The 27,739-nt window shown below is 53.8% G+C and overlaps 1 protein-coding gene across 2 annotated transcripts; it reads right to left on the bottom strand.

The window, feature by feature from the left end:
• Nucleotides 1–162: 162 nt before the first annotated feature.
• On the bottom strand, nucleotides 163–27,430 carry Stard3 (StAR related lipid transfer domain containing 3). Of its 2 annotated transcripts, none has more exons than XM_005075931.4 (15): nucleotides 27,275–27,430; nucleotides 9,015–9,275; nucleotides 6,433–6,510; nucleotides 6,055–6,132; nucleotides 5,880–5,933; nucleotides 4,886–5,003; nucleotides 4,604–4,702; nucleotides 4,309–4,364; nucleotides 3,859–3,951; nucleotides 3,128–3,190; nucleotides 2,920–3,015; nucleotides 2,544–2,623; nucleotides 2,364–2,468; nucleotides 1,244–1,337; nucleotides 163–850 (listed from the first exon to the last, which is right to left on the bottom strand). In XM_005075931.4, the coding sequence occupies exons 2-15, from the start codon at nucleotides 9,222–9,224 to the stop codon at nucleotides 746–748; spliced, it is 1,329 nt and encodes a 442-aa protein (XP_005075988.1). In that variant the 5' UTR covers nucleotides 9,225–9,275; nucleotides 27,275–27,430; the 3' UTR covers nucleotides 163–745. The 2 variants fall into 2 exon arrangements, with proteins under 2 accessions (XP_005075988.1, XP_040605574.1); XM_040749640.1 differs by lacking the exon at nucleotides 27,275–27,430 and adding an exon at nucleotides 9,724–9,746.
• Nucleotides 27,431–27,739: the final 309 nt, after the last annotated feature.

The raw sequence follows: 27,739 nt of genomic DNA, 5'->3' as shown, positions 1-27,739 counted from the left end.
GACTTAGGCCAAGGCTCCTCAGCAGGCAAAGCTTCTGTTGATTTGCTTTTTAAAATGTATTTTACCTTTGTGGGAACAATGTCTATCTATGCAGTCCTGGCTGTCCTGGAATTTGCTTTTGCCTCTCAGGTGCTGGGATTAAAGGCACGCACCACCACCAACCAGCATTTTTATTTTTTATTTCATGGTTTTAATTGGCTCAAATTATTACAAAGGTCCCCCAGGAGGCCTTGGGAGAGGCGGAGGACACGGAGAGGTGGAGACGCAGTGCCATCCCGATCACCCCACCGCTCCTACATCCTACAATGTGTATGGAAGAGAGTCACAGACCCTTTCACTAATGGTACAAAACCTTCCTAGCAGCTGGAATGGAGAGCTTCCTTGCCTTGACACCAACAGTGGGCAAGCCCGGGTCCTCTGTGACCAAGTCTGAGATCCCTAGAGAAGCATGGAGGAGGAGAGGGGGAGTCTCCTCTTCCAGAAAGCAGGGACTCTGTCAACATCGGGAGAACAGTCCTGGCTCCTCCAGTCTGGGGCACGCCGGAGTCCAGGTGCTCAACCCCACAGCTGCTCAGGGCCACATTCCCGGGCAGTATGGCTTGGGGGGGGGGCAGCCAGAGAATGATGTGCCACCGCTGCTCAGCGTCATCCTTCATGAGCAGCAGGAAGCCCAAACAGTCCCTCTTTCCGGCTCTGGAGGCTATGGCGACAGAACCCTGGCCCGCAGGGTGGCAAGGGAACACGTTCAGGCTCGGGCCCCCAGTTCTCCAATTCGCTGCCGCAGATGAAAGGCAAACTCAAACATGGTGGCTGCAAGGCTCTGGTGGATAAGGTACCGAGGCAGGCGACCCTAGGCAAGGCAGGAAGGTCACGGCACGGCTAGCCTTCAATAGGGTCTCCCATTAGCAGCCCGCACTAGTAGGGGTATCCTGGGCCAGAGGGCAAATGCAGCTCTGGAACCTGCCTGGGCTCCCCTCCCCTTACTAGCAGAGGGAGGAACATGTATCCAGGTCTTGGTACAAACAGACCCAGGTGGGGGTGGGCTGGCAGCCAGCCATTCTTGCTGGGTACTCAGGAATCAGGAGTAAGAAAGGGCGCCACGTGTCTCCCACAACTCGGGGCTAGAAGGTCATCTGGACCTTGCAGACTAAAAGTGGGGGTCCCTGAGTATGGCAGAGAGGAGTGAGGTCACACAGCAACCAAGACTCCATTCTGCAGGGCCTGCCTTGCTGCTTGACCTCACCTTGAGATCTGTGTTCAGAATCCAGATGAAGGTGCAGACTCGGGGGTTGCTGGCTGACTTGAGCACAATGAAGCCTCCAGGACCATTCTCTCCCCTAAGGAGGGAGGCAGCACTGAACAAAGCAAGTCCCCCAGCCACACCCACCCCATCCTCGGCCTGCTGGGCTGTGGCGGCAAAGGGGGCACAGGTAACACTCGGCCTGCTCCCTACTCACACCCACACCCACACGTGACACTCGAGTCTGCCGACCACACCGGCCGCTGGCACTTCCTCCCACCCCACAGTGCCCGGAGCTCAGCACTTCCCCGGTCCTCACCCACTCTGTACAGATTGCAACTTGGGACAGTGGCCTAGGGTAGCACTTTTCACCATCCCCATCCAAGCCTGGGTGGCACTGCCTCCAGAAGAGGGCGCCTGAGCAGGAGGCAGCCGGCCACCTCCCAGGGCCTTTTTGCTGAGCACACTTAAGCTACTGCCACAGATAAAGAAGTGACACAGAGGACACAAGCCTGCCCATCCCCTAGCAAGGCTACTGCGGTACTGAGACAGAGCCCTAATCTCAAATTCTAGCAGAGAGCGCTGCTGGGGCCACCTCTTGGATCAGCCGTGTGTGTGTGTGCGTGTGTGCGTGTGTGTGTGTGTGTGTGCGCGCGCGCGCGCGTGTGTGTGCGCGTGCGTGTGTGTGCGTGTGTGCGCGTGCGTGCGTGTGTGTGTGTGTGTGTGTGTGTGTGTGTGTGTGTGTGTGTGTGTGTGCACATGTTAGGGTACCCCTCCTACCTCTGGCATCAAAAGAGCCTAAACTCCATTCCCCTTCCATCCACACACTGGGGGGGGGGCAGGGCAGCTTTAGCTAAGGTGGAGAGGTGAAACCCAGCACCACCTCCCAGCTCCTCAGCCCACTACTGGGACTAACTCAGTCAGCTGCACATGCACCCCTCCCAGCCTCAGTGGCGGCGGCATGGTTCCAGGCAACAAGATTAGCAGGATTAGGGACGGGCGAGACTGGCAGGCAGGGAACAGAACAGGACTTCAGCCTCGGACATGGGGGTGAGAGGGGAGTTGTTCTAGCTGTACACACTGTACCCTGTGTTGTTCACAGCTTGAGGGAGGCCACACTCACCTGACGTATTTGTGCGTGGGGGGCTTGGCACAGTGTGTGGTGGCAATGCCACATGATAGGTATCGGTCTCTGCGCCGCTCAATACGCCGGACATTCACAAAGTCCCTGGGGGTGGAGGAGGTTAGAACACAGGTCCCAAGTGTGGGGGCCTAGCTAGGAGGAGAGGACCTGGGTGCTCACCTGGGGGACACAACGCCACCTGCAGCCCCTGATGACACATCGTAGGAGATGAGGGTGCTGTCTTCTACACGTTGCAGTATCTAAAGGCCAATCAGGGAGGTCTGAGGTACAGGAGAAGCCCTGACAGCACCCCAGGAACTCCAGACCATCCTCCTCCCTGCCAGGGACACAGGCCTAAGAGCCACCTGCAGGCCCAGGGCTGGGGATAAGGTAAGCACACGGAGCCTTCTAGCCTCTTGGCCTTTTCCAAAGGAACCCCGGCAGCACCCACCTTATAGAGAGAAGCTAGGGCCCCTGAGGAAAATGATGATGAGAAGGTGTGGCTGTGCCCTGATCCATGTCATAAGAGGTGGCAAGCAGGACACGGGTGACTCACCTGGCAGGCAGTCACTGTCTTGTTCCACAGCACCATCTTCTCGGGCTGCAGGATCACTTCCTGGTACACCAGCTCAGCAGGACAGGGCAGGAAGGTCTGTTGTGGGGGCACAGGGGAGTCAGGGCCAGGTGGTGCCAGAGAAGCAATCCCCTCTAGACGGGAGACCCCAGACAGAGCAGGTGTCTCTGGGATACCCTTCCCTACTCACCTTCAAGATGAAGGTCTTGCCATGGAAGGGAACCTCAATGGTGTACACAGTGTCCCCATACTCCTGTGGCAAGGACAGAGAGTGACAGGGAGGAGAGTGGAGGACATGGGTGGAGGGGGAAACTTGTGACACAGGAATGGGTGGACAGGCCAGGTAGGTTTCCTGGCCTAAGGTGAAAGCCCCAGGAATCTGGAGACTTCTGGGCAGCCTTCAAAGCACGGTCAGCTCAGAACTGACCTTTGTGGGAGCGCGTGCAAAGGTCAACTCTGCGCTCACGTTGAAAGGCAGGAGCTCGGCTGGGACTCCAAGCTCTCAGCTGCCAAGGGCTGCCAGAGGAGCTGGCCAGCAAGGACTCGGGCACGCTTCCCTGTTTCCCCAGCTCTCTGCAATCTTTCTAGATAATGTTCTTTTGATCATGAAACAAAACACCACACACGGGACACAGGTTGGCTTCCCCTCAAAACCTGAATCCCAGGAAGCCAAACATTAGGGAGACGAGACCTGGGCTGTGGAAGGCTGAGACAGAGTCCAGTCCAGCTCGGCCTCCTACTGAACGGCTGACCCCAGGCTGTGGCTAACTCCAACCCTATCCCACCGCCTCCCTGGGGCAGGCTGCGGTTTACTCAGACCTCAGGTCCACTTTTGGGGCTCACTAAAAGGGGTGAAGACTCCTAACACAAGCAGGTGGGACGGGTGGTGCAGGTGGGGAGGGTGGGCCAGGGGCTCCTTACATTACTTCTCTCAAAATTCCAGTTCTCCTCCTGGGCCAAGATCTGATCCACCACCGCCGTGGCTTCCCTCCCCTGGCGGATGTACTCCCGCTCCTGAGGGGGAACGGAGACGGTCAGCCGGGGGCCTGTGCCCTCCTTGCTCCACACCTGCTCTTTCTCCACACGTTCCGCACCCTTCCAGAGACCAGCCCCGCTGGATGTGGGGTCCAGGCTGGTGCCCCTGACCCTGCACACTTTGTGTGGTTTGCAGGATTGGCTGGTGTTCCTGTGTCCTCAGGCATGGGGCAGGCCAGTGGGCCTAACCAGCCAGTGGTGAGGCAGATAATCCAACAGACAGGCACTAACTGGCACTCAGGCCAAGGCCTTTCTTCTGCAGGGAAATCTGTCCAGCCTGGCAGGGCACGGCACCGACCCATTCCAAGGGTGGGGTGGAGGTGGGCAGCGGAATACCTGGGCAGAGAAACTTTTCTTCCCAGGGACTTCCTCATCTGATTCATTGTCAGACCCTGTGGGAAACAGGAGCAGATGACAATGACAAGGGGTAGGGAGCGAGGGTGGGAGGCGGTGGGGTTCAGAGATGAGTACACGAGTGTGGGGGCTGGAAATGTGTGGGAGAGGGCTGCTGGCTTTCCCCAGGGAACCTGAGAGAAGGAACAGAAAGAACAGACCCAGCCTACCTGGCTCCCCACACAGCCCCCCCCGCCCCGCCGCCGCCCCAGGCAGCTCCCCACCCATCAGCTCTCACCTGCAAAGGATTCTGGGGGAGAGTAGAACTGGCCCTCAGACAAAGCACCAGACAACAGGAGAGGTCCCCGGGCAACAGCAGCCTGGGCAGCAAGATACCCTGCAGGAGATACAAGCAGACATTATCCAGACCAAGGGTCCCCAACTTCAGGTCGTCCTCCAGCTCAGAGAGGCTGCTGAGTGGCAAATGGCTCGGACCGACTAAGGCATGAAACCCCCCTCCCTCCCGGCTGAGAGACTTTCTCAGAACCCAGCCCAGCCTGGCCCTAACCCCAGCACTCACATCTCTCCTCTTCAGCCTCCTGGGGCAGAACTTTGAAATCAAGGAACCAGGTCTCCAGCCAGGCCAGGACAAAAGAGACAATGGGCAGTAGGTAGCCGAATGCCCCCTTGCTGAGCAGCTGAGGTAGAAAGAGAACACTGAATTCCATGGTAGGAGGTTACCCCAAACCTAGAGCCCCCTCCTGAGGCCACCAGCTCTGGCTAGCCAGACCAGTATATGCCCTATGTCTGGCACCAGCGATTTAGGAACCAGCGGCTATGGCACACATCTCTAAGATGAATTACATGTGTGGCAGGGAAAAACTGATTCTGGCTAGAAGGTGTGTGTGTCTCAGGACGTGGACAGAGCTCTCTGGGCTCCATACCCAGCTCTTGAGAAAGCAAGCACCCAGCGGGTGGTACATGCTTATAATCCCTAACTGGGGCAGTAGAAGCAGGAGGAGCATAATAAGCTCATGGTTATCACCACGTGAAGTCCTGTCTTAATGAAAAACAGAGCCGTGTGTAGTGGTGCATTGGGGAGGCAGACGCAGGAAGAGTTCTATGAGTTGGAGGCCAGTCTGGTCTACATTGTGAGTTCTAGGCTGTCTCAAAAACAAAAAAAAATTAAACAAACAAGATGGGGGGTGGTGGTGCACGCCTTTAATCCCAGCACTTGGGAGGCAGAGGCAGGCGGATCTCTGTGAGTTCGAGGCCAGCCTCTAAAACAAAACAGAGAAACCCTGTCTCGAAAAACCAAAAAACAAACAAACAAACAACAAAAAAACAAAGGGCACACACACACATACACACAGAGACTGAGAGAGAATTATTGAGCTTTGGGGTGGGTGTCAGGAGTCTAAGTTGGGGAACCCAGTAAGGATGACTCCTTGCAAATAATGAGGAAGATTTCCTTCTCTCCAACACAGCAGAAGCAGACACCCCAAACGGTCTAGGAGAGAAGCCCACCCTCAGGCTGGATGCCTATCAGACCCGCCAGAGCCGGAGCCACTGACCTCAGAGAGTATGACCTTGACGATGAGGAATGCACTGGACACCAGTGTGGTGACCTGCGGGGCAAAACGTGGGGCAAGAAGGAAGGTGGAGGCTGGGGAGTGAGTCCTCCCCATGCAGCCCTCACGCCAGCGCCGACCAGGGAAGGCCTCAGAGTTGCCACAGGGGGCATCTTACCGCAATCACCCACCAGTGCCGGAGCCGCAGCACAGCATAGCCCAGGAGCAGTCCAGAGAAGCGGAAGAACGCCAGAACCTGGCGTGGAGAGGGGAGGCATCGTAACATCAGACCCTGGCTGGCTTCCACAGCTCTGCTGCGGGGTACCCTTCTACTCCTGCTCCTCCAGACCCCCACACGGGCACCCTCACCTCTGGTTCCCTTGGCATAAACTGCACGTAAACTTCCTACTCAGAAATCTGGTCTCCCTGCCCCTACCCTGGGCTCTCTGAAGGTGGGGCCCCACTTAGGAGCTTTGTGAAGACTGAGGGACCCTCTCCCACCCGCTCCCACCGGGCTGGCTGTGGCTGTACTGTCTTGGAGCCCGAGGTCACTCACAAAGATGTCAAAGAATGAGTTCTGAAAGCTGTAGTGGGCAATCTCCTGCTCCAGGTTTCTCCGGATGCCGGTGTTGGTCTAGAGAGGAAGACAGAAGGGCTCTGAGGGCAGAGGCAAGCTGAAGACTGACACTCCTCAAAGAATGGCGAGGAGCCCATGCCGAGGGGATCTGAGGAGAGCTGGAAGTGACAATCCACAACCCAAGATGGCCCTTGAAGCAACAAGAGAGTCGAGCCAGCAGCCCAGGATGCCAGGCAAACCTGAGTTCAAGAACACTGCCCAAGACGACCCGGGCTTGGAGGCCTGTGGAGTGCAGGGGAGCTGGCAGGCCCATGAAAGGCTGGGTCCGGGAGACTGCCTCTTCTATAATTTCATTTCCTTCCCAGCACTCTGGTTTTCCATCTTCCCAGCTACCATCCATGTGGGATGAGGGGGGCTGGGGTGGGTAGTGGTGTCAGACAGAGCCCCAGGTGGCAAATCAATCAATTAGGTTTGTGCTTAATGGGTGAATCCATCACGATGCTGCTGCTGTGCCTTGAGAAGCCAGCGTGGAAAGTCAGCCCACCAGTGCTTGCTCCTGGCCCTGCCCAGCCCACTATGGATTTTCACCAAGACCTTGGCTCAGACGCCAATGTCCGGGGATCTGGGAGACGAGGAAATCCAGACAGATTCCAAGAGCCAGACTATATCCCAACTCCTCAGAGGGGATGGAGATGCCAGGCCCCGAGGAAAAGGGGGGATTTTGGTAATGGAGCCCAAAAAAGCCTTTAATGATCAGCCAGGCTGGAGGCTTCCTACCCTGGCAGGTCATCTACATTTTGGAGTGATTTCCTGGCGATGTCTGTTTGATACAGGGTATTGTTTGGTCCAGGCTGGCTTCCAGCTCACTATACAGATACGGATGACTTGAAAATCTTCATCCTTCTGCCTCTGTCTTCCAAGTGCTAGGATTACAGGTGTGTGTCACGTCCAGTCTGGGGACACTTGTTAAAAAGCTCAGGCCACTGAGTCTGGATCATAGGCTGAGCCAACATTAGGAATCCGTTAGAAATCCCAAGCAGGGCAAGCAGGATAGATCAATTAGCAAAGATGCTTGCTGCCTGACGATGCAGACCTGACCCCCGCCAAAGCACGTGAAGATGGGAGAGGAGAACCGCCCCACAAGGCGTGTGCTCCCCAACTCACTCCTCCCACCTTCAACTAAGAACAAGACAGCAGCTTGAAATTAATAACGTTTTCAGCCAGGCAGAGTGGCATACGCCTGTAATATCAGTGCTCAAGAGGCTGAGGCAAGTGAATCTCTGAGTCCAAAGCCAGCCTGGGCTATGCAGCCACCCTGTCTCAAAACGATACACACTTTTTTCCTCCCTAGGTCTGCTGAGTGAAATGTCACAATGACTCTATTAAAAGTTAAACCCAGTACTCTGAAACTTTTCATTACATCGGAAAGCAGTTTGTTTGTGGGCTAGATGCTACCACTTCGCAGGAACTCTCAAGGATGCATGACTGCTGAGCAATCACAGCTGTCAGCAGAAGAATTTCAAAGGCAAAATTATCAGCATCCTCCCAGCTCTTCTCTGGTTATAAAATGAGTATTGAATCAGGGGTGTGGGTGAGCTGTCGGGCTGCTTGGATGCTAGCTGGGACTTTCAAGGTGCCTAGGATCTCAGAAATTCAGTCCTTTATCAGTAAGATAACCCAGTGCCCCCTTCAGCAGTACCTGCATCATTCCAAGGGTACCGGTTCATCTCAGATACACAAAGCAGTCACCCACCCTCAGAGCCCTGCCTTACCCTTTCAGCTCAACATGACCAGAGGACTTCTTGTCCATTTTGCTGCTAACTAATAACCCCTTTCCCATTTATATCAAGAAAGGGAAGCTTGAGACTGGAAAAAGGATGCTTGCCAACTAACTCTGACGGAGAGCCCATACTAACACAAGCCCTGGGGCAGCCCGCTCCAGGGTCCCTGACTTTGTGTATACTGAGGTTCGGTCAGATCAGGCCCAAGGGGGGGACCAAGCATTACAGGGGTATGGACACTGCACTCTAAGACAGCTCCATCTCCAGGCCATGAGGCCGCATCCCCAAAACCAGGGCCGCTAACCAGGAACTGAGGGTTTCCCCCCACTGTGTTCTCTGCTTTTAGCATAGCACCTGAGACACCAAAGGGCCTCCAAGCATGTCTGATAAATAAATGGATGAATGGATGAATGTGAGCCAGAGAGAAGGCAAAAATGTCCTCATCTTGCTAGAGGTGCTTGTCCTCCTGTTTGCAGAGTCTCCACTAGGGGTCAGTGTGGTTCAGAGGCTAGGTGTATGGCTCTGGAGCTAGAGATCTATCTGGTCCTCCTCTGCTGGGGAGCCTAGGACAAACGACAACCCCTCTGATCACCCTCCCCCCCCCCCGCCTGCCCAATCCTATTCTCTTTCTTTATGTAGAAGATAAATACAGCTATTCTTATTTCCCATTCTCCACTTAACTCAGATAACCAGCTCCACGCACGAGGCAACCCTCCCACTTTGCAAGTGGGTGAACTAGGAACCAGGGGACTACTCCCCCACTACGTGGCCCCCACTCACATTTAGCTCGATGATCCAGAGGAGGGAGATGAAGAGCAGGTCGAAGGTGACAAAGAGACAGAAGGTGCGGCGGACGTCAGAGATGGCCCTGCGCTTCTCCAGCGGCGGTGGGATGAAGTTCTGGCTGTGGGACAGCGAGGAGCCCAGGGAGGCCAGGGCTGGCAGACTGCGCTCCAAGTCACAGGCCAGCTCACTAGGCAGCTTGCTCATCCTGGTGGGTCCCCACGTTGAAGTGGGGACAATGGGGTCTCAGCGGCAGGGCTGGAGGAAGAGATGAGTGGCTGTCAGGGTCCTGGTGGTCCCAGGAATACCACCCCTTTCTATACCATCCCCAGAGCCCTATTTATTTTACAACACATCTGGGCTCCCCTCTCCTACACCAAGGCCCATAGCTCTGCTCACCCCCCATGAGCTCTGCTCACCCCCATGAGCTCTGTTCATACCCCATGAGCTCTGTTCATACCCCATAGCTCTGCTCACCCCCCATGAGCTCTGCTCACACCACATAGCTCTGTTCATACCCCATAGCTCTGCTCATACCCCATGAGCTCTGCTCACACCCCATGAGCTCTGCTCACACCCCATGAGCTCTGCTCACACCCCATGAGCTCTGCTCACCCCCATGAGCCAGGCTCCACAGGGTGGGAAGACCTGAGCATCCCCCTTGCTCTGTCTTGCAGGTTCCGGGATTCCCCAGCGGGGCACTTACTGGCCTCTGAATCTTGGGGATATAGCCTGCTCCTGCACAGGCTGAAGCTCTCAGGTCCTGTCAACAGCCTCTGGCCTGCCCCCGCCCTGCCCCCAGGAGAAGAGGGCCCTGGCTCTGTTCTTTGTTTTCACAGGACAAAGCCTCATTCCCTCCCAGCCGGCTGTCCCTCCACCCCTAGTCCACGGCAACAGGGACGCTGGAGCAGTGTCTCAGTGGGTCTGGACAGAGGACATCTTGGTATCTTCTCTGTAGCTCTAACACTAATCCAGGCCCAACTACTGTCAACTCTTCTCCCTCAACAACCTGTCTTTGTCTCCACAAGGCAGCTGGGGGAGTGTTCAAAGCAGAAAGCTGCCATTCCCCCACCCACCACTCTCTCTCAACTCCCCAAACTCTGGCAGAAGGGTGGGCACTGTGCCCAGCTCTTCTAACCAGGCAGCACCCTGATCCGAACTTACCACAGCCACTTGGGCCTTCAATCGGGTCCCTCCATGTGGCAGTCCTGTCCATCTCTGCCCCTTGGACCTGGCCTTCCTGTTTGTTATGTTCTTCCCTAGCCCCAATGCTCTGCCCACAGCGGCCCTTCCCAGCCCCCACCAACAGTAGCTCACGGCTACCTGAAATCTCACACATTACCCTTTCTACCACTGGACCATCGTGATGTCCAAGCACAGGCTCGGGGCTTTGGTTAACTTGATCACTGCTGTCTCCCATGAGCCTGGCATTATGAGTGGCAGACCGCAGGTGCTTCCCGACTGCTGGATAAATGAACACTCCAGAAGGCCTCCTGGCCTTCAGACCCATGATGCCCAGCAAAGAGAAATGGGGCAAATCTAATCCAGTGTTTCTGGCCTGAGTCCACACGGCCATGTTTGTGCCCAAGCAGGGTAGGATGGAGCTCCGTACGGGTGAGACCGCCAAGGTTCTGGGGCAAGTGGACTTATCTAGGCCTGAACATCTGGTACAACTACAGGACTCCGATGACCCCAAAAGACTAAATGGGTCTGAGTCCTTTGGTGCCGTGGAGGCCCCATGCCAAGGGCCCCTACTACACCTATCTGCTGAGCTACAAGGGGCGCTGTCCCTGGGTGAGAGAAGGAAGGCCTGCTGGGGGCAGAGAGCAGCTGTCTCTAACATGAATCAGAGCAGCAGCTCCGGGGGCTAGTGGAGGGAGAATCCTGGATATTTGTCCATTCACAAAGGTGGGATGGAACCACCTCCTTTCTGAGCTGTTGGTGCTGTCTCTCTTAAACCTCTTTTCTCTCTGCCACCTTCCAGGTACTTAACCTGCCAGGAATTAAAAGATGACCCGGTTTGTGGCCAGCAGAAGATCCATCCCTCTGCCTGGGAACAAATCCCACCAAGAGGGGGCAGACTGTTCTCAGTAGAGACCTCAAAGTCACCTGAAGGACCCAAGGGCACCCCTGTACGTAATCACCTAGAGTGCTGAGGGGGAAGCTGGGCTCAACTCCAAGAAGAAGGCCATCAGTGGAGGGGATGTGACAGGCCAGGGACAATGGGACTCCCCAACATCCGTCATGAGCTTGAGGCCAGACTGTAGACTCACCACATCCCTCACTGTGATGTGCCCCAGCTCCAGGGCTGGTGACATTTCCTTGTGGCCTCCCCGACTGTCTCCCTTCCTCTCTGGCTTCATCTCCTCCTGTCTCTTTCACAAAGTAACTTTCTACCTGTGAGTCTGCTATAGTGACAGCACTCTGCCATCCAGAGCAGCTCAAAATCCACTTCTGTTTCTCCTTCTTTTTCCTTTTTCAGTTGTTTGAGTCAGGGTTTCTCTGTGTAGCCCTGGTTGTTCTGGAACTTGCCCTATATACCAGGCTGGCCATGAACTCAGACATCTGCCTGCCTCTGCCTCCCAAATGCTGGAATTAAAGGCGTGTACCACCACTGCCCAGCTATTTTTTCTCTCTCCCAGATGTTTGTTTGAAGGACAGGATCTCATGCAGCCCAGGCCTATGGAGCCAAGCAGTCTTGAGCTTCTGCTCCTCCTGCTGCCACCTCCTGAGTGTTGGTTTATGTTGGGATTAAACCCAGGGCTTAGTGCATGATGGGCACAGACACCTGCCAGCTGAGCTGTACCCTCAGCCCAGCCTGTATAAAAGAAAAATCTGAGCTGTGTAAAGTGATGCATGCCTACAACTGAACTAAAAAAAGAAGATAAATTCAAGGCCAGCCTGGGATACATAGTGATATTCAAACTCTGCCGCACAAAAACCCAAATCCAAAATAAACTCTCCATAGGAATTTGAGGTGGGGACGTAGCCCAGAAACAAAACCCCTGACTAGCATGTGTAAGAAGCCCAGAGTTCAAGCCCAGCAAGAGGAAGAAGGAAAGAGAAAGAAAACAACAAATTTTAAAGCATAGAAGTATCACGCCCTCCCTAGCGTCTGGAGTGCAGAAGTCTAAAATCATGCTGCCGGCAGACCTGCCTCTAGGGTTCAGTCCCCGACTTCTGGTGGCGCATGGCAACCTGGCCTTCCTTGGAGTCAGCTCTCCAACGCCACTCTGCTCCACTCTCACAGCACTTTCCCCACGCCTCCCTCATAAGGACGCCCGTCACAAGAACCACACATTGGATTATGGGCCCACTTGCCCCTGGGTGACTATATCTCATCTGTGATGGCCCCATTTCCAGACAAGGTCACATCATGAAGTACAGAGTGTCAGGACTTCAACACAATCTGTAACTATACCCAGTCCTCTTTTTCTATTTTTATTTTTTTAAAGATAGAGTCTCACTGTGTAGCTCTGGCTGTTCTGGAATTCACTATGTTGACCAAGCTGGCCTTGAACTCACGGAGACCCTACTGGTCTGCCTCAAGTTCTAGGATTAAAGGCCCATTATGCCCATCACGAACCCAGGTTCTCTAAAAAGGAGAACCACTTTTAATCACTGAGCCATCCCTCCAGTCCTGTTATTTCTTTTGGATGTGCATGCATGCACGGGGAGGGGACACGTGTGTCACAGCATGCAGACAGAGGTCAGAGGGTAACTAGTAGGAGTTGGTTCTCTCCTTCTACCAAATGGGGGCCCCAGAAATTGAACTCAGATCATCAGGCTTGGTAACAAGCATCCTTAACAATCCAGCCACCCCACGAGCCGTATTTTGCTGTTTTTGGATGGGGTTCATGCACCCCATCCAAACATTTGCCTTGAACTCTGTTTGCAGGTAGCGATGCCTTTGAATTTCTGACGCTCTTGCCTTCACCTGCAAGATTAGTGGTGTGCACCACCACACCACGCATGCGGTGATGGGGCTGAATGCAGGCCAGGCAACAACACTCCAGCAGCCGAGCTACAGCCCATCACGTCAGTTTAATAAGACTTCTTCATTTGCTTATAAGACCGTGTTTTGTTCTTGTTTTTTATTTTTAGACTAAGTCTCTCTACCTAGGCCAAGCTGGCCTCAAACTCAAAATCCACCGGTGCCTTCTGAGGGCTCGGATTAACAGTCAAGTCACCACTCGAGCCTTAGTACTACTCTATTTATATGTCCTTCCCCCACCCTGTACTGGGATCCAACGTGAGGCCGTGCACGTGCCTGGCAAGCACTGTGCTGCTGATTACATTCGCAACCCTGGTAACTGCGGTTGACGGATGAAATGCATCGCACTGAATCCATGTCCTAGGAACGAACACTTACATTTGTAATTAGCAGAAACGCTGCATTGAGTTAGGTGGTATGTGTACATTTTCATGTTGCCTCGAGTGTATATTCCAGATAAGATTCCCTAGAAGCAGCATTGCTGGGTCATCCTGAATGTGTGGTTTTGTTAGGCACTGCCAAATTCCCTTGGCAGCTGGCATTCCTAGCGTAATGTATGAGGATGCGTGTTTGCCCACAACCCACGGGAAATACTGTCACCCCTGTCTGTCGGGGCCTTCATCTCCATTTCTCCCCCATTCGGGCGCCTCTCTCTGCACCCCCAACCATCTCTGTGTCTCTCCCATCGTTCATCTCTCCACCCCTTTTGCCTACCTCACTTCTGAGTGCTGTGGCTTTCCCGCTTTCGGTCCTCTCCTCCGACAGACTGCCGTTCCCCCTGGCTTTCCTGTCCCTCCCTGGGCACAGGACTTGGGTGGCAGCAGCTTGGGTGTGAGACATGCTTGGATCAGCGAACGCCCTGAAACTCACACCCAGACATCCTTGTGGAGGCGAGAGACTCAGATAGAGCCGAGAGCAGAGGTGCTGGGGGGCCTGGAGGAGCCGAGGATGCCAGCATGTGGGAGCCATGCATGGGCGCTTCCAGGATGGCTGAGGAGAGGCTGGCCAAGAGCCACCCTCCTTACAAAAGCTGCTCCAAGTCCCTAGAGGAGACCACAGTCGACTCTGAGCCACTGTGGCAAGGCCTATTTACATCTTCTATGAAAGAGAAACTTAAAAATAAATAAATGAATGAAACTTTATCCGAATCCTTAGTATACACAAAAGATAAAAATGAGATTTCTGGTACCCAGGTGTAGCTTGGTGGAGAAGGGCATACTTAGCATGCATGAGGTCCTATCCTCAACCTACGAAAACCAAAATCCAGTCTTCTATGGACAGTGGCTATGAGACCCACAGCTTTCCTCCAGTCCCGGCATCACCCTGGAGACCTCCTGGGACTCAGCGTGAAGCTCAGTTCACCCAGGCGACTTCAAAGGGCCTTTGGTAGCCAGAACACCTGCTGGCTCACAGTAAAAACTGCCTTGACCCGGACCTGCCCCTAAGCACTTGTTTAGCCCAGAGGACAGAGGCTGGCAGTCACCCGAACTACAGCCCGTTGGAGACAGACATGAGCCCCTGAGAGCAGCACCCCACCTCCAAGCCCAGCCTGCTGTCACTGGCCCCTCCCAAGCACCTTCAGAGGTGTCAGGACGCAGCACGAAGAACCAATCCGCCTGGGATGGCTGTGTGCTTGTGGGAGCTGAGCCGTGAAGGCTTGGGAGAGTGGAAAGGAAGCAGAGAGAAGGGTGGGAGGGGACGGGAAGTTCTGCCACCACCCCAGGTGGGAAGAGGAAGAAGTGGGGGATGGTCCAGGCAGGTGTATGAGCACAGCAGACCAAGCTCGGTGGCTTCCCAGGCAAAGAGGCAGGGGTCACTGCAACCTCACCTGCTGCCCATGGCTTCTCCCAGGACACACTGGTAGAAGCCCAACTTGCAATGGGATGTTAGCTGGGCAATACTCTGGAGGTGGTGAACACAAGGAGCGGATGCAGGATGCAGGAGGGGTAAAACACACAGACCCTGGGTTGAAATCCTAGCACCAGTAACCACAATAAATAAGTAGAATGGAGCGGCCCAGAGGACAGCGTTCAGAGTCTGGCTTGCTCCCTCCCCAGCCCTGCGATCGGGGCAAGGCAGATCCTCTCTGAGACTTAGTCTCCTCAGCTTTGTCATTTCAGTGTTCTCAGAACAGGAGATGGAGCCCGGAGTTGTGCATCTTGAGCGAGGGCTGCCCCGAGGAACGACATCCATAGCCTCTGAGCTGTATGTTTGTTTTCTTTTCTGAGACACAGTCTCATGTATCTCGGGCCGGACTCAAAGAATGACAATGAACTTCTGATCCTCCTGTCCTAAGTGCCACCTGCTTCTTCAGCGCTGGACTGAAGGCAGTGTAAGCACTCCACAGCTGAGCTGGCTGGATCCTGAGCCTAAGCTGTCTTTTTTTCCTTAATTTATGTGCATGGGTGTTTTGTCTGCATGTGTATCTGTGCACTGTGTGTCTGGTGCTCTCAGAGGGCATTGGATCCCCTGGAACTGGAGTTACAGATGGGTGTAATCCTCCATGCAGGAGCTGGGATTTGAACCCATGTCCTCGGGAAGAGAAGCCCATGCTGAGCCATCTCTCCAGTCCCTCCAAAGTTTTATTTTTTAAAAAACTATTTATTTTTTGCAGGCAAATTGGCAGAACTAAGAAAAACCATCCTAAGTGAGGTAACCTAGAACCAGGAAGACAAATATAGTATGTACTCACTCATAAGTGGATACCAGACATAAAGCAAAAGATATCCAGCCTACAATCTATAACCCCAGAGAAGCTAGAACCCTCTTCCAGAAACAGATGGAAGCAGATGCAGAAATCCACAACTAACCATTGGACCAGGCTCCTGGAGAAAATGGAAGTGAGGGAGGAGCGATAATATGAACAAAGGAGTCAAGGCCATGATGGGGAAACCCACAGAATCAGCTGACCAGAGTTAGCGAGAGATCACTGACTCAGGTCTGACAAATGGGCAACTAGACCAAACTAGACTGCCTTAATAGGTGACAATGCTGTGACTGGGACAATATATGAGGCCACTGGCAGTGGGTCCAAGATCTAACACTAATGCACAGACTGACTTAGTGGAGCCCATTCTGTATGGAGAGATACCTTGCTCAGCCTAGAAACAGGGGTGTAGGGGTAGAGAGGGGTGCCTTGGTCCTGACTCAATGAGATGAAGGGACAGACTTGGTAGACTTCCTAGGGGAGGCCTTACCCTCTCTGAGGAACAAATCGGGGAGGGAGCAGGAGGAGAGGAAGGAGGGGAACTGGGATTGGAATGTAAAAAATAAAAAATGTTTTCAAAGAGTATTGATTTTATTATTTGTTTATGTGTATGTCTTTGTGGATGGATGTACTCATATGTGGGTACTTTTGTTGGATCCCCAGAGCTGAATTACAGGCAGTTTTGAGCACATAAATCCTGGAAACTGAATGAACCAGGCCTCTGAAAGAGCGGCAGTGCTCTTAACCGCTGAGCCATCTCTGTAGACCACAAGCTATTAATTACACATACATATTTAAAGCAACAATGCCCTCAGCACACCTGGGCTACACACTTGAAAGTGTTAAAGTGGCAAACTTTGTTACATATTTTATCACATGCACCGGTTCCTCCCCATACCCACCCCCAAGTTTTACAGGCTAGCTTCTACAAACACTGGAGGCACTAAAATTCTTACCTCACCGGGATGCTATTTGTCTAAGTATCAGAGGGAGGGAGGGAGGGAGGGAGGGAGGGAGGGAGGGAGGGAGGGAGGGAGGGAGGGAGGGAGGGTTTGGTCAGTGGCTGAGGTGCATGTGTAGCCAATAAAAGGGGCACAGAGAGCTTTGTCGTGCTGTGTGGAGACGATGAGCAGACAGATCGCAAGAGCCACTCTCAAAGGCTCACAATGGACTGCTGGGTGGCACGAGCAGGCTCCCCAGCTCCTCGTTCTGGCTCCCTGGTGAGGGCCAAGTTACTCCACCTCCAGGCAAAGGGAGAGTCCCAGGCTAGGGCAGGGGCAGAAGTCTGTCCTGGCTGCCTGTAGAGGGCCTTAGGGAGTATACCGAGATGACTCTTTAGCAATGGCCCTTCCTCTCACCCTTCCATGAGATGGAGAAGCAGATGGGAAGACCCCAACTGTCAAAACTGGACCCTAGGTGATAAGGTTCTTAGAGCTCTCTTCCCCAGGCCGTCCAGAGGCCCCAGCCACCTGCCTGCAGCTCCTTATGGGCACTTCCTGCCCAAAGCAAGTGTGTGTGCCATGACTCCTGTGACTTACAGGCTAAAGCCTCGCTACTGTACCTGCTGCACCTGCAGACTGCGGATACAATTCTGGCTTTGACTGTCTGGCAGTAGGAGACAGAAGTGCCTGGAACAGTGGATTCTGCAAGAATTCCAAATACTTCCTGAGGACAGACAGGCAGTCCACCCCAGGAGGTTCCATGTTGCCAAAGAAATGTAAGCCTGTGGTTTGATATGGGGGACTCTGCCTTGGTACAAAGCAGGGGAGTCGGAGGAGCCAGGTGAGAAACGGGCCCCAAGCTGGGAGAAGGAGCGCCTTCCCCTCCCCCTCCTCAACACTCCTCTCCCTCTTCTGCGGAAGAGAGCAGACATCATTGCCTCCTGGGCCCTGCACAGACATCAGTGCCTCCCAGACACTGCATAGGTGGCTCGCAGAGAGAGGGACCCACTTGCTACGATGGCTTACAGCATTCCTGAAGTGTCTGCCTCTTCTGCAGGGAAAGAATCCATGAATCTTTGGGTCAGGACTGCATATCTAGGTGAGGTAGCCACAGGATGCCCACGTTAAAAGTGAGTAAGGGACTGGGCTGGAGCCAGGCTTTGGCTATGAAAGATGGCAGTCCTGGCCTGTGCCCTACTGCAAGCACATAAGTTAGCAAACCCGGCTGGTAGTGGCCCTTGTTGCCACCCTGTACACACTGCCTCCTTCATTCATCACACCCCCTACCGGGAGAGGAGAGGACAACCCCCTGGGAAGGAGGAGCCTGAGTTCCCAAACCTGCACATATAGAAACCCAGGGGTCTTTCCTCTAAGCTGAGGCCTATCTACGACATGGGAGGCTTTGCTGGCCCCCAGCAAGCTCAGCAGTCTTCCCCTGGGGAGCCTGTGCCTTCTCACCACAGCCAATAAAATTGGGCTTGTCCTTCCAAATCCAGACAGTCTCTACCGTCTTTTGAGGTACCTCCATGTCACCCTGCCTGAGGAGTCTCGCAGATCTCTCGCCATCCTTCCTCCTTGTACTTGACCAGAGCCTACTTTTAACCCAGCCACCACGGGAAACCCGGTCGGTCAGATGACATCTCCCAAATGCCCACTCCTTGTTGGCTTCCAGCTCAAGCAGAGTAACGGCCAAAGTCTCTGCTATGGCTCACAGCACACACACCCTTTGTCTCTTCCCCTCTGAACTCTCCACATCAGCCATATTGGTCCCTCACTGTCCCCGGACACATCAACCTTGCTCCAACTCCAGGACTCTTGCACAGCTGTCCCCTTGCTCCATTCTAGTTTCTATGGAAACATCCCTGGAGAGAGACCTTTCCTACGCCCCATTTAAGTCCCATCGTCTTTCCTCTTTCCTTTGCTTTCTCCTAGGTCATAGCATGTGTTGCCCTAACAATTGTTTTCTACGTTTCCTGCCATCTTCTCCGTGAGAACACCGGAGAGTCCCTCGCCTTGCCCACTGCTGCACCCCAGAGAAGCGCACCAGGAAAGGTGTGGGCTCCTTCCCGACACGTGCACGTGTGCGGGCGCACAGACCACTCACGCCCCGCCCTCAAAGCAACCTTCCTGAGACTGGATCTTGCCATCTGGCCTTCTGCCCTGCTCAGAGCCCAGGCAGCTCCTCTACGACTAACAAGGGAACTCATTTCCCAGACATCTGGAGGCCGCCCTATGGCAATGGAAGGAGAAGGCCCTGGGTGAGTTACATCCCTTGGATGAGGAACATTACGAGGGAGGAAGGACCCTGGCACTTTTCTCTAGACATAGAGCTTTATAAGTGACCCCACATGACTGTGGGCTGCTCCCAAACACAGCACAGCAGGCTCCCACTTCCTCGTTCCAGAACAGCCTCCTCCACTGCCTGGCACAGAGCTCCTGCCCTTCAGAGAGGAGGTCAGATGTCACCTCCTAGGCAAAGATCTCCTGTACCATCTAGGTTCCTCTGACCTCAGGACTCCAGGTCAGCACTACCCCTATCTTGTAGCAGACCTGAGCTTTGGCTGCCCAGCTCTCAGTGGCAAGCCATCAGCTATCACAGAGTTCTGCCTGTCTCTGCTTCCTGATGCTAGGACCAAAGATGTGTGCCCCACTGCCCTGCTCTGAGAGTATATATTTAACAAGGCTTGAAGGAATGAAAAATTCCACCATGGTGTCTGTGCTCAATTAACGACAGCTCCACCAGGCTGGGTGGTGGTGGCGCATGCCTTGAATGCCAGAACTTAGGAGGCAGAGGCAGGCGGAGCTCTGTGAGCTTGAGGCCAGCCTGATCTACAAAGCAAGTACCATGACAGTCAGAGCTATTTCACAGAGAAACCCTGTCTTGAGAAACAAAACAAAATTAAATTAAAAATTAGTGACAGCTCCCCCCACCATTTGCTACCACACAATGCAAGGCCACTGTGACCAAATTAAAGGTCCACCTGGCTACTGGACAGGACTCTGCCTTAGGAAGCTTATCAGGAATGGTGCCCCTGTTCGGTGACTCCAGCCCTCAGTCTAGGAACAAGTGACCTACTGCTCCCTAACCACACACCCTCAGAGGACTAGCGAGGTGCCCTGGTCCCGGGGAAGTGGAAGTTTAGGGGAACAGGGCATACAGCAGCAGTGAGATACAGGACTGCAAAGTCAGAGAGGCTTCTGCTTCCCCTTTCCTTCAGGCTAAGCAGGAAGAAGCATCAGGCTAGCATAGGAATAGCCACTCCTTCCTAGACGCGGTTTCTGACCACGCAGTACAGTAACTGGAAAGCCCAACCACAAGTCAGGTTTGCTCACCACCCCCTCCCCCAATCCTGCCCTGCCAGAATGCCCCTAGCTCAGTGACTCTGTGACCTCTGGGCCTCCGGGGCTGGTGAGTCAGACTCCACTCCGTTCTTTAGTGATACTGGGTAAAAGCTGAAGCTGAAGAAGTCAAGTTCCCAAAGTCGGTCTGGAAAGGGCCAGTGTCTCGCCTAGAGCTGTCAGCTCCCTCAAAAACAGGCCTGACTGCGCAGGCTCCACTCAGGCCCAGCTCCCACCAGACAAAGCCCTACATTTACCTCACTCCAGCCAGAAAACTTTGAGAGGGACACAGAACTGACAAAATGGCGTGCTCTCCGTTGTCCTCTGTCCCAAAGTGCCTGGGGGATAGCTATGCAATGAAATTAAGGTAAAATCTTTAAATCTCTGAGTGGCCGTGAACCAACCTCCCCCAAAAGCTCAGCTTCATCTGTAGAATGAAGGGAACAAGCACTAGCTTTTGGTGGAAGAGCGTGAGCCATCAAGCCACACTGTCGCCCTCCGGGATCAAGTCACACCGACATCCTCCTGCAGGCCTAGGTGTGAGAGCTCAGCTAACACAGGAGAGCTGCAGTGTGGCAGACACTGGCTTAGTCTATCAGGGTCACCAGGTCTCATGAGGAAGACTGAAAGAGGCATCCACGCTGCTCTGAAGTGATGAGCATTTTCAGAAAAATGAGTGAACAAGGGCCCAAGTCTCCCAGAGAAGGAAGCATCTGCCTTGGGCTGCAGTAGGAGGTCAGGGGAGCCACAGGGAGAAGGGACTACCTAAGACCGAGAAGAATCCGCCTCAGGAGGGAGAAAGGGGGGCGGGCATCCCTGAAGGCAAAGGAGCCACAGAGGGTGGAGGAGTGTCCCAAAGAGCACTTGTTCTTGCAGAGGGCCCAGCTTTGATTCTTGGCACCCACAACCATCCGTTAACTCCAGTGCCAGGTAACCCAGCACCCTCTTCTGACCTGCATGGGCGTGTGGTATGCACATGGTGCACAGACATACATGCTAACAAAACACACATATAAAATACAATTTTAAAAATCTTTAAAAAAAAGAAAAAGAAAAAGCTGGGCGTGGTTGAGCTCCCCTTTAGACCCAGCACGCGGGAGGCAGAGGCAGGCAGATCTCTGAGTTCAAGGCCAGCCTGGTCTACCGAGTGAGTTCCAGGACAGGCTCCAAAACAATACAGAGAAACCCTGTCTTGAAAAAACAAAAAAACAAAAAACAAAACCAAACAAAAACTTCTTTAAAAAAAATTCAATAAATAAGGCGGCAACACGGGCCCAGACATTGGTCAAAGGCAGGACTTGGCCCAAATGTATTCAAAATAACCTAAAACACCAACCCTTTAGACATCCCCACGCTACCTTCCCTTCCTACTCCTAAGTCAAGGGGACCTTTCCTCATAACCGGTCATGGAGAGGAATCACTCCACAGAGGACCAGCTCTCCTTTCTCTGGGAGTCCAGTCGGTCTCTATGCCCCTTCTCTGAGTCCACTATGGTCTCTGTGCCCCTTCTCTGAGTCCACTATGGTCTCTGTGCCCCTTCTCTGAGTCCACTATGGTCTCTATGCCCCTTCTCTGAGTCCACTATGGTCTCTATGCCCCTTCTCTGAGTCCACTATGGTCTCTATGCCCCTTCTCTGAGTCCCCTATGGTCTCTATGCCCCTTCTCTGAGTCCACTATGGTCTCTGTGCCCCTTCTCTGAGTCCACTATGGTCTCTGTGCCCCTTCTCTGAGTCCCCTATGGTCTCTGTGCCCCTTCTCTGAGTCCACTATGGTCTCTGTGCCCCTTCTCTGAGTCCACTATGGTCTCTGTGCCCCTTCTCTGAGTCCACTATGGTCTCTGTGCCCCTTCTCTGAGTCCACTATGGTCTCTGTGCCCCTTCTCTGAGTCCACTATGGTCTCTGTGCCCCTTCTCTGAGTCCACTATGGTCTCTGTGCCCCTTCTCTGAGTCCACTATGGTCTCTGTGCCCCTTCTCTGAGTCCCCTATGGTCTCTGTGCCCCTTCTCTGAGTCCACTATGGTCTCTGTGCCCCTTCTCTGAGTCCACTATGGTCTCTGTGCCCCTTCTCTGAGTCCACTATGGTCTCTGTGCCCCTTCTCTGAGTCCACTATGGTCTCTGTGCCCTTCTCTGAGTCCACTATGGTCTCTGTGCCCCTTCTCTGAGTCCACTATGGTCTCTGTGCCCCTTCTCTGAGTTCCCTATGGTCTCTATGCCCCTTCTCTGAGTCCCCTATGGTCTCTGTGCCCCTTCTCTGAGTCCACTATGGTCTCTGTGCCCCTTCTCTGAGTCCACTATGGTCTCTGTGCCCCTTCTCTGAGTCCCCTATGGTCTCTGTGCCCCTTCTCTGAGTCCCCTATGGTCTCTGTGCCCCTTCTCTGAGTCCACTATGGTCTCTGTGCCCCTTCTCTGAGTCCACTATGGTCTCTGTGCCCCTTCTCTGAGTCCACTATGGTCTCTGTGCCCCTTCTCTGAGTCCCCTATGGTCTCTATGCCCCTTCTCTGAGTCCACTATGGTCTCTGTGCCCCTTCTCTGAGTCCCCTATGGTCTCTATGCCCCTTCTCTGAGTCCACTATGGTCTCTGTGCCCCTTCTCTGAGTCCACTATGGTCTCTGTGTCCCTTCTCTGAGTCCACTATGGTCTCTATGCCCCTTCTCTGAGTCCCCTATGGTCTCTGTGCCCCTTCTCTGAGTCCACTATGGTCTCTGTGCCCCTTCTCTGAGTCCACTATGGTCTCTGTGCCCCTTCTCTGAGTCCACTATGGTCTCTGTGCCCCTTCTCTGAGTCCACTATGGTCTCTATGCCCCTTCTCTGAGTCCACTATGGTCTCTGTGCCCCTTCTCTGAGTCCACTATGGTCTCTGTGCCCCTTCTCTGAGTCCCCTATGGTCTCTATGCCCCTTCTCTGAGTCCCCTATGGTCTCTGTGCCCCTTCTCTGAGTCCACTATGGTCTCTGTGCCCCTTCTCTGAGTCCACTATGGTCTCTGTGCCCCTTCTCTGAGTTCCCTATGGTCTCTATGCCCCTTCTCTGAGTCCCCTATGGTCTCTGTGCCCCTTCTCTGAGTCCACTATGGTCTCTGTGCCCCTTCTCTGAGTCCCCTATGGTCTCTGTGCCCCTTCTCTGAGTCCCCTATGGTCTCTGTGCCCCTTCTCTGAGTCCACTATGGTCTCTGTGCCCCTTCTCTGAGTCCACTATGGTCTCTGTGCCCCTTCTCTGAGTCCACTATGGTCTCTGTGCCCCTTCTCTGAGTCCCCTATGGTCTCTGTGCCCCTTTTCTGAGTCCACTATGGTCTCTGTGCCCCTTCTCTGAGTCCCCTATGGTCTCTGTGCCCCTTCTCTGAGTCCACTATGGTCTCTGTGCCCCTTCTCTGAGTCCACTATGGTCTCTGTGCCCCTTCTCTGAGTCCCCTATGGTCTCTGTGCCCCTTCTCTGAGTCCCCTATGGTCTCTGTGCCCCTTCTCTGAGTCCCCTATGGTCTCTGTGCCCCTTCTCTGAGTCCACTATGGTCTCTGTGCCCCTTCTCTGAGTCCACTATGGTCTCTATGCCCCTTCTCTGAGTCCCCTATGGTCTCTGTGCCCCTTCTCTGAGTCCACTATGGTCTCTATGCCCCTTCTCTGAGTGCCCTATGGTCTCTATGCCCCTTCTCTGAGTCCACTATGGTCTCTGTGCCCCTTCTCTGAGTCCCCTATGGTCTCTGTGCCCCTTCTCTGAGTCCCCTATGGTCTCTGTGCCCCTTCTCTGAGTCCACTATGGTCTCTATGCCCCTTCTCTGAGTCCCCTATGGTCTCTGTGCCCCTTCTCTGAGTCCACTATGGTCTCTATGCCCCTTCTCTGAGTCCACTATGGTCTCTGTGCCCCTTCTCTGAGTCCCCTATGGTCTCTGTGCCCCTTCTCTGAGTCCACTATGGTCTCTATGCCCCTTCTCTGAGTCCACTATGGTCTCTATGCCCCTTCTCTGAGTCCCCTATGGTCTCTGTGCCCCTTCTCTGAGTCCCCTATGGTCTCTGTGCCCCTTCTCTGAGTCCACTATGGTCTCTGTGCCCCTTCTCTGAGTCCACTATGGTCTCTGTGCCCCTTCTCTGAGTCCCCTATGGTCTCTGTGCCCCTTCTCTGAGTCCACTATGGTCTCTGTGCCCCTTCTCTGAGTCCACTATGGTCTCTGTGCCCCTTCTCTGAGTCCACTATGGTCTCTGTGCCCCTTCTCTGAGTCCCCTATGGTCTCTATGCCCCTTCTCTGAGTCCACTATGGTCTCTGTGCCCCTTCTCTGAGTCCCCTATGGTCTCTATGCCCCTTCTCTGAGTCCACTATGGTCTCTGTGCCCCTTCTCTGAGTCCACTATGGTCTCTGTGCCCCTTCTCTGAGTCCACTATGGTCTCTGTGCCCCTTCTCTGAGTCCACTATGGTCTCTGTGTCCCTTCTCTGAGTCCACTATGGTCTCTGTGCCCCTTCTCTGAGTCCACTATGGTCTCTGTGCCCCTTCTCTGAGTCCACTATGGTCTCTGTGCCCCTTCTCTGAGTCCACTATGGTCTCTATGCCCCTTCTCTGAGTCCCCTATGGTCTCTGTGCCCCTTCTCTGAGTCCACTATGGTCTCTGTGCCCCTTCTCTGAGTCCACTATGGTCTCTGTGCCCCTTCTCTGAGTCCACTATGGTCTCTGTGCCCCTTCTCTGAGTCCACTATGGTCTCTATGCCCCTTCTCTGAGTCCACTATGGTCTCTGTGCCCCTTCTCTGAGTCCACTATGGTCTCTGTGCCCCTTCTCTGAGTCCACTATGGTCTCTATGCCCCTTCTCTGAGTCCCCTATGGTCTCTGTGCCCCTTCTCTGAGTCCACTATGGTCTCTGTGCCCCTTCTCTGAGTCCACTATGGTCTCTGTGCCCCTTCTCTGAGTCCCCTATGGTCTCTGTGCCCCTTCTCTGAGTCCACTATGGTCTCTGTGCCCCTTCTCTGAGTCCACTATGGTCTCTGTGTCCCTTCTCTGAGTCCACTATGGTCTCTGTGCCCCTTCTCTGAGTCCACTATGATCTCTGTGCCCCTCCTCTGAGTCCCCTATGGTCTCTGTGTCCTACGAAACTCACCCTCTGCTTTGCGGCCTCTCACTAATCGTCATCACATTTGGAAAGCAGCATCTGGCCCTTCTCTCCCTCAGGTTTTCGGAGCTCTTGGTGTAGTCCTCTGGACAGAGGAATGCTTACCATATAGTATGTGCCCACTCTCTTCCTGAGCAGACTGAATCACATCTGCTCTGGGGCCTTGTTTTCTTCAGTGCTAGAGCCGGGCCCAGGGTCTCATGCGTGCTGGGCAAATGTCCTACTACTGAACCACATCTCCAGCTAACTCTGACCCCAACTCACCACTCCCACCACCTTTTATGTTATTGGTTTTTTTGTTTTTTTTTGTTTTTTTTTTTGCAGTGCTGGAAATCAAACAAGCCTGGGTCCTTTTCACCCTTGAATCTTTACTCAGTAAATCCAGACTCTGTTCCCAGAACTTTCCTGTCCAAGACTTCCTTGAGGACCCAGGGACAGAATGAGAAGTTAGACCCATCAGTCATTCTCAAGCAGCTTATGAAATTAAAAGTCATAACCAGTGAGCTAGAGCGTTCCTATATAAGTCATGTTAATTAACGTGTGCTTACTGGGCGCTCATAGGCCTGGCAGTTTTATGTTGTATGCATACACTGTCATTTATCCTCACAACTCTACAAGGTAGACACATTACTATCTCCATTTGTCCAAAAGTGAGGTTCTGACCTCATCAAGGTCTCAAAACAGTATCAGAACCCAAGCAGTGCGGTGCAGGGGTCGATAACCTCAGCCATGATGCTGAGGGTGTTCAGAGCACACAAGGCGGGGGGAGGCCTCCAACCTTTGGAGTAGGGGTAGGTGGTGTGGAGATGGTGCTGTCTGGGCAGGACACTGAAGGGCAAGTTAGAAGGAGCCCAGCGGGTCAGAGAGGAAAGAGGTGCCAGTGTTGCACAGGCATGGAGACAATGTGAGCAAGCCACGTCCCACAGAGCCACATTGCTGAGATTACAGTGAGCATGATCACAGAGCGCTCCCTACATGGTTTCAGGGATTCAGGCAAGGAAGCAAGCAGAGGGCCACAAGGAAGGAAATGACACACTCAGACTCGTGACCTAAAACTTGCGAGAGCTAGAGTTTGGAGACCAGGCTGCAAGCAGGAGGACCACTAGTGAAAACTGTCGACAACGGTGGTAACAGAGAAGACTCAGGAAGTCAGCTGCACTGACACCTCTGAGCAAACTGAGGGGAAAGGATGTGAGGCAATGCTGGAGTTTTTCTTTGGGATAAGACAAAAGTAGAAGAATGGATTTACAGAGTAAAGACCACGCAGGTTTGAAAGATGCCAGCCCCATCTGAAGTGGAAGTATCCATAGACAGACAGACAGATAGCCAATTTGGAGACCCTGGAAAAGGATGTGCTGGCATGGTCGACCTGGATAATCAGTGAACGTGAGCCTGAAGCTACTACAGTGTAGATGAGGGCATCCAAGATCAGTGCAGAGAGGAGGGCTGGGCCAGAGTGAATGTAAAGCGGTTCTTCTGGTCTACTCAGAGAGGTAGGAAGAAAAAAGGAATCAAGAAATTCAGGGGAGTCAAAGAGTGGGAACATATCAGGAATGAGAGCCAATGGTAATACCCGCTTCTGAGAAATCAAGAAAAGTCTCAACCAGCACTCGGGAGGCAGAGGCAGGTGGATCTCAGTGAGTTCGAGACCAGTCTGGTCTACAAGAGCTAGTTCCAGGACGGCCTCCAAAGCCACAAAGAAACCCTGTTTCGAAAAGCCAAAACAAGAGAAAAAGAAAAAAGAAAAGTTTTAAGAGCCTTTCTGATATCACTAGGAAGTTATTCGTGGATGTGTCCAACCGAAGTTGGAGAAAACAGCGGGTGGCGGAGACTTGTAAAGTGGTTTTCTCTTGATTTCGACCCCTTCCAACGCCCAACCGCTGCCCCATAATACTCAGATACCCACCCCTCTCTTCTCCCCTCGCTATAAAGACGAATGCTTAGGAAAGCGACCACAGATGCCTCCCAGGCCCCCAGGGGTGGGGAAGGACGAAACACCCCCTCTTCTACCCCGCGCACGCAGCAGCAGCCGGCAGAGAGGAAGGGGGCGGAACCCGGAGCGCGAGGGGCGTGGGAAGGGTCGGACCGAACCAAAGACGGACACCGGGCAGGGAAGCGGATTCCGTTGGCATGGGACAGCTCTCATACCATCGCCTGGCCCCAGCGACCGCTGCGGGACCCACCTGCTTCATGTCACCACGGCCCCCACTCTTCCTGCCTCAGCTGCAGTCCCGCTCCACGGCACAGGCAACTCCACAGAGCGGAAGGAGATCTTCCAGCGGCGCAACTTCCGCCGCTGAGCCCGCCCCCAAAAAGCAACCCGGGAATCATGTGCACCTGCAGCTCCGCCCCAGTCCTGCCCCTCTCTACCCGGAGCCTCGGGAACAAGAGCCGGAAATCGGGTGGCAGTTTGACTGTGAGAGCGTTCAGGAAAGCCGAAGAACTCTTGGGTGTCGTCGTTATTAGACCACAGGCCTGGAGTAAAAGGGAACTGCAGGAGGGGCGATCTGTAGGTACAGATCCCTTGGTGAAATACATTTTTGGTTTTTGAAACAGAACTCAGAACCCTCTTTCTCTGAACCTTCCAATTGCTGGAATTAGCCGGGCGATTGGTAGCACATGCCTTTAATCCCAGCACTCGGGAGGCA

This window comes from Mesocricetus auratus, unplaced genomic scaffold, assembly GCF_017639785.1.
Source record: "Mesocricetus auratus isolate SY011 unplaced genomic scaffold, BCM_Maur_2.0 Super-Scaffold_100007, whole genome shotgun sequence".
NCBI lineage: Eukaryota > Metazoa > Chordata > Mammalia > Rodentia > Cricetidae > Mesocricetus > Mesocricetus auratus.
The sequence above is the reverse complement of the archived record's forward strand: the minus strand, read 5'-3'. Positions and strand labels throughout refer to the sequence as shown.